The sequence below is a fragment of the Alosa pseudoharengus genome, unplaced genomic scaffold (assembly GCF_046254945.1).
Source record: "Alosa pseudoharengus isolate Yale_2024_CS ecotype anadromous, Long Island Sound unplaced genomic scaffold, YU_APseudo_1.1 YU_APseudo_1.1_scf_24, whole genome shotgun sequence".
In the NCBI taxonomy this organism is placed as follows: domain Eukaryota; kingdom Metazoa; phylum Chordata; class Actinopteri; order Clupeiformes; family Clupeidae; genus Alosa; species Alosa pseudoharengus.
In genome coordinates, this window is record NW_027468689.1 from 9587353 (window position 1) to 9593719 (window position 6367).

The following is a 6367-nucleotide window of genomic DNA, read 5'->3' on the forward strand; positions in this document are numbered from 1 at the left end:
ATGCCAATAAAGCTCATTGAATTGAAATTGAATTGAGAGAGAGAGAGAGAGAGAGAGAGAGATGAAAGGATAGAAGGAGGGAGGGAGCACACTCTTCCACATTACCTCACCGCTCCAGCTGCGCTGTAAACAGAGTCTCAGCAGAATCCGGCGTGGGGCTTTAGTCCTCGCCGGTGATGCTGATGTCTGTGTGTGATGTGCAGTTGCCCCACGGGGCACCAGCTGTCAGTTCACACTCTCAAGGTGTAGCTGGTGAGCTGCTGCTGGCATCCCTGGGTGACATTAATATCTTTGAAATTGAGGAATAAGTGAAAAAATAAACATTTATTTCATGGTGATTAACAATCTCCATGACAAATCACAAACTATTTAAATGTATTGCATATTACAGTGATGGTACCTTATAGAAATAATGAAATAAATGCTAATTTATCAGTTATCATATATTAATGCTCAGAGTCGCCTATATCAGTTCTAGTTTTTGCACACTGAGAATTTATGTTCAAGAAATGCACATGTCTAAATCTATCTCATATTGATGATTACTGAATTACTGCTGACCGCTGTCCACTCCAACTATTGCTATGGTGTCTGACGCCCTGTTTAAATCGCAATAATTGGTAAAGAAATTGGCCATCTATACAGGAACGTGCCAATTAAAGATCTTCAATCAAATATAGTCATCTTATAGGGTCTTTAAGCAGAGCAAAATAATCTACATATTTGAAGTTTCAAATGAAAATGTAGATGCCTTGGAGACATTCCTTATAGTGGAAACATTTGAAAATCAAAACAAACAGTCACTAAACCAGCAGTATGAGTCCTCCAGCTCCAATGGGAAAAACATCTGCACCTCAACAGTTAGATATTATTTGTTTGATCCATAGTGTAACTTTAAATCACACAAACACTAAATAAAAGTTCTCTCAGCGATCTCTCGCTGCAGGACTAGTCGAGAAACAGATTTGCAAAGCATCCTGGGGGGCATATTGCGTCTGTTGTCACAGTCAATGGCATCTGACAGAACATTAATCAGACCAAATATCAAGCCCACCTGCCTCTGCCCTGGTGCCTTCTGGAGCTCCGGGCACCAGCTCGGACCAAACCATTCATCTGCTCAGAAAGCCTCAAGTCCTGCTGTAATGAAACATCTGAGTGAGTAGCAATGTTTAGAATGGAGACATCAGAAGATGGGAACAAAAAAACATTATCAGAATCAGAATCAGCCTTATTGGTTTGCGTAAACAAACAAAGAATTTGATCTTTGCTCTCCAAGTACAACACACTTAACATATAAGAATAAAAATAAAAAAAACATAAGAGTAAAATAATAAAAGCAGAACAGTAAGATTAAAATGAATGGCAGTAGAATATGGCTATGTATAATAATAAATACAGTATGTACATTTGCAAATAAATAAATAGACACTATAGGTGGTATAGGGTATGCGTGTGTGTGTGTGTGTGTGTGTGTGTGTGTGTGTGTGTGTGTATGGGAGGGGCTTTTTGCATGTATGTGTGTGTGTGTGTGCACATGTGTGTGTGAATGGAAGATGCTTTGTGTGTGTGTGTGTGTGTGTGTGTGTGTGTGTGTGTGTGTGTGTGTGTGTGTGTGTGTGTGTGTGTGTGTGTGCATGAGGAGGGTGCTTTTCTCTTGGTAGGGGAGGAAAACTGAGATTTTATCTTGTTTGTCTTTCTGTCTCTGAGGTCTTGTCCATTTCAGTTACTGTGACTTTCTGAAACATAAACAGTAAAACACAGAGATGTGATCCGTGCGAATGTGCAGTGAGCTGTGCTGTGTGGATTAAGATCCTATCTTCTATTTGTCTTACGATCTCTGTGACATTCTATTTTGTTATAATCAGAAAAAGATTTTTCTTTTTTTTTTTTTTAAAAGAACAAAGCAACAAAGAAATAACAGCGCGGAGATATGTGCACGGAATCGAAGGAGGTTGAACGGTACAAGAAAAACAATTACCAGCGCCTACATGAACATCTGTGTGGCGGGAGGAAATAAAGCACAACATGACTAAATAAATGTCAACAATGCTGAAATGATAAAAGTTATAACATCCCAGTGAAAACATTTTGCTGAAATAGCAGATGAAATAGATAATAGATTGCCTTCGGTCTCTACAATATCCATTCAGGCCCAGCGGGAACATGGCTCCTCTGGTTAGAATGAGAAGCTGACTGAGTTGAACTGACACAGGTGCATCATCACTCGGTTAATTCTGTGGGAGGAGCCAAGAATGGTTTGGATCAATTAAGGAAGAGGACCCTGCACCAACACTCTCTTTCAAAACTGATCATGGCTGTGCAGACATTTCCCAACGTGTGCGTGGTGTTTGTTTCTCTTGGACTGGTTTGCAATGCGCAGCAGTGGAACATGCCCCTGCTGCTACGAGGACTCAATGATAAGCCTCCAACAATGTCGGGCCAAGTTATGTTAGAAACTAACAAGCTGGAAGCCAACGGACCCGTTCAGAATCTCTCTTTACTCTCACCTGAGCCGCAGCCGCTCAGGACAGATATGGTGCAATCTGCCAAGCCTGCACAACTTCTACCCAGAGGATACCAACCAGTTATGTTCCAGTCTGAAACCATGAGAAGAGCTCAAGGTTCTAACACTCTGGAACCAGAGAAGCCAGCTGTAGCACAAGGACCTTTAGCATCTTTAGGAACATCTAAACCAGTTAAACCCAGGGAACACTCTAGGCCTCAGAGACCAGTCATAGAACCCTCACCAGACTCTGTGAAAAGAGAGCTGGTTGGAACTAGCCGAGACCCTCAGTCGTTTGCTTTCAAGAACCCTTTACAAGTTAATGTGGTGTCTCAGAAGGCCCCAAGCTTTGAGATTCAGGAGCCGGAACCTATCCAGACAGTTGCAGTGGAATGCAGAGAGTCATCAGTTGAAATTCAGGTGCACCGAGACCTTCTATGGAATGGTCAGCTAATCGAGCCGACTGACCTCACGATGGGAGGCTGCAACGCAGTGGGCTACGACGAACAAGCTCGTGTCCTCCTCTTTGAGTCGGAGCTCCAGAGATGTGGCAGCAAAGTCACGGTGGGATGCTTCCACTGTTGACGCAATGTGGGCGAATGACCTGTTGTGTTACAGACTGTTTTGCAATCTTATGCTTAATATTGCTTAAGTCAAATTCATGACTATGTCTACAGATAACTAAGGACAAACTCCTTTATACCTTCACTCTGGTCTACAAGCCAAGTCCACTACCGGGCACTTCTATTGTCAGAACCAATGAGGCCGCAGTTGCTGTAGAGTGTATCTATCCCAGGTAAGGGAGAACTTACCGTGCTGTCAGTATCTTCATACTTTTAGTCATGAACAGTGTTTCGCATACATTGACTTATTTGTGGAGGCCCACCACAATATCAACATTGACCACCACACAATGATTTTCCAGGTTGTACTAAAAATTGTGCTTAAATCTAGTTAGCATCATAACCACGCTGCGCTAATTTGTTAATTCTGCAAACCTGCCAACACAAATAGAATTCAATTCTGTGGGAAACACTGATGAAACGGTAGAAACAGTAGCCTACACTTTGCTCTCTGGTTTACACCCTTGGCCCTGAGGACAACACAGTTTGTTTTGATGTGCATAAAATATAAGCAATAAATAAAATGTATAGGCAAATGTATGCCCATGAAATAACATGCACATGTACCTTATATATGCATGTACTGTGTCTGCAGATAAAAACTGAAACCCGTGTAAACTGTACCTGCAGGAAACACAATGTTAGCAGCAGTGCTTTGAAGCCCACATGGATGCCTTACGCTTCCACCAAAGAGATCGAGGAGGTTTTGATCTTCTCTCTGCATCTAATGACTGGTATGGAAAGACTCCTCACTCTGCCTTCAAATGCAGCTATTGATATTTTTGAAAACTTGATGTCTTCTTTTTTTTTGTTGTCTGTATTGCATGAACAACAGTCCTCCTGGCCCAAACTACAAAAACTTAAGCATTATTGATATTATACTCATAACACATATTGGTTGAGGACATTTTCTAGGGATGATGTAAAATGTTCTCTGCAGATGATTGGCAGTTTGAGAGGCCCTCCAGTATCTACTTCCTGGGTGATGTCATGAATGTGGAAGCATCTGTTCTGCAGGCCCACCATGAGCCTCTGCGGGTGTTTGCGGACAGCTGTGTGGCCACCATAGGCCCGGACATAAATGCTCTCCCAAGATATTCATTTATAGACAACCATGGGTCAGTATATGGATGGATGACCCCTGTTGCCCGAAGCGGTTGTATAAAGGGAATCCGTCTATGTGAAGCTCAAATGTGATCTATTGCTTTTGCTTTCCTCAGATGCTTCACTGATGCCTGGGGGACAGGATCTAACTCTCAGTACATGCAGCGAATTCAGAACAACAAGCTGCAATTTCAACTGGGAGCCTTTAGGTTCCATCAACAGGATACAAATTCTGTAAGTAAAAGATGATCCAGAAAATGATGGGACTATTGGCCTGACTTAGCGAATGTTAGCTAATGCTATGGACACTGTTAAGTTGAAGGATGGCTACAGTGTCAGGTCTGAGGCCAGGTAAATCTAAAATCAAGGGCATAAATAACCCTGTTATTCTTGAGTATGTGCAACTTCATGTAAAACTCTGTAATGTTTTATTCATTTTTGACTTGCAGATCTACATTACCTGTCATCTCAAGGCCACCTTAGCCTCTACACCAACCGACTCTGCACACAAAGGCTGCTCCTTTTCAGCTGAGAGGAACAGGTTGGTCAGAAGACATCCTGTAGAGATTAACTACTAGCTTTTTAAGATGTCAACACATCACCACCATCGTCATACTCTAAAATCGATCCCTCCACAGCTGGCTGTCTGCTGATGACAGGGATGAGGTGTGCAGCTGCTGTGACTCGAGCTGCTCTGTGAGAAAAGCCAGAAGCTTCACGTCTGATGGTATCATATCCTGCTCGTCCTATTGTTGTTGCTAATGTTAGCAACCACTAGCAATGGTGCAAACAAACAGATTGCTTGTGTAAATCCTGTTGGCTTTCTAAAAGCGCATCACTGCACATTAATGTGCTCCCTTCTCAACCTGCAGGTTTAACGTTCCAAGGCAAAGCCGCCCTGGGTCCCATCGCTGTGCGATACAGACCTGTTCAGGAGAGGCTGAAAGCTTCACCTGAAATCCAGGAATCATCAAGTAAGATCAGTAGACATCTTGTATTTGTATTTGGTCTTTAGTGTTAACATGTACTCTCAAACCTCCACTATGTCTGAAATCATTGCGCCCATGTTCTGCCCAGAGTTTTCCATTGAAGAGATGGTTTTTGGTGGGATCGTTGCAGCAGTTGTGGTTGTGTCCCTAATGGCGCTGGGACTCCTACTGTACAAAAGGCTTCACAAACCGACAGTCCAATGTAACACCTAATAAATAAAAACAAAATTCAATCACCCACTTTGGGTCGGTGACTCTTTTCTGCCATGTTGGATGATTACATCCATGCCTACCCATCCCTACAGTCATGATTTTTTTTTTTTTTTTTTTTTAGATGGTTAAAGGGCACAGACACTAAAAAATAATCTTTTCCATGTAATGGGGTTCGACATGGATATGACATCCACATGGTTGGGTGAACCTCACGCTAGATGGTGTTCACTGAGTGCAAGACCATCTGTAATTCATCTTGGGGGAAGACGAAACTCAGACAGGGCTTTCCAACAGCAGGAGACTTGATTGGAAATATGGAACACCACCTGCCTTAAAGCAGTTTTTACTGCCCATGAACTCTGAAGCTGTAAATGAAGAGCTTTCCTCAACTATAGAGGGATGATAAAATAAAATAAAAACAAACATTTTACTGCTTGTAGCGAGCCTTCAGGCCATAACAGATAGTGCCTCCTCTGTGATATCAAGAGCATGACGAGCTATGGCACATGAACCAGGGAAGAAAAATAGATGTAATTAAAAAGGCCATAAAAACGACACCAGCGGTGCTTTATTCATGGAGAGTGTGCGACGACGCTGTTTAATAGACTGGAGGCTTCCAGCGGCAACAGCCCCCAACCCGCCGCCAGCAGCCCACTGGGGTCGCAAAACATATGTTTAATGGTGCTCCAGTGTTCCACCACGCCGCAACCCCTCCTGAATTTAAAAATCCAGAGTCTGTACGCCTTTTTCCCCCCTTCCTTTCTTTATTTTTTACCTCCGCCCGAGATGGAGTGCAGGCTGAATTGAAGAGAACAGTATGAAAACAGTGCAGAGGTCAAGGCTCGGGGGGTGTTTTATGTGTGGAATAATGGACATGGAAATGGTGGGAAAACAAGTGGGCTGGGTACTTGGATATGCCCGGACTCGCGTTTCAC

The 6367-nt window shown here is 42.9% G+C and overlaps 1 protein-coding gene across 1 annotated transcript; it reads left to right on the plus strand.

Moving 5' to 3' along the window:
* Positions 1-2311: 2311 nt before the first annotated feature.
* Positions 2312-5432, plus strand: LOC143141735 (zona pellucida sperm-binding protein 3-like). The gene is made up of 10 exons (XM_076302449.1): positions 2312-2379; positions 2707-3067; positions 3181-3299; positions 3757-3860; positions 4067-4244; positions 4347-4464; positions 4680-4771; positions 4869-4957; positions 5103-5204; positions 5308-5432. The coding sequence occupies exons 1-10, from the start codon at positions 2312-2314 to the stop codon at positions 5430-5432; spliced, it is 1356 nt and encodes a 451-aa protein (XP_076158564.1).
* Positions 5433-6367: the final 935 nt, after the last annotated feature.

Excerpts from the sequence above, each read along its gene's own strand:
- LOC143141735 (XM_076302449.1), top strand. The coding sequence starts at position 2,312 with ATGGCTGTGCAGACATTTCCCAACGTGTGCGTGGTGTTTGTTTCTCTT. Across the intron at positions 3,300-3,756 it reads GTAGAGTGTATCTATCCCAG|GAAACACAATGTTAGCAGCA; the intron begins GTAAGGGAGAAC and ends CTGTACCTGCAG. Across the intron at positions 4,772-4,868 it reads TTTTCAGCTGAGAGGAACAG|CTGGCTGTCTGCTGATGACA; the intron begins GTTGGTCAGAAG and ends ATCCCTCCACAG.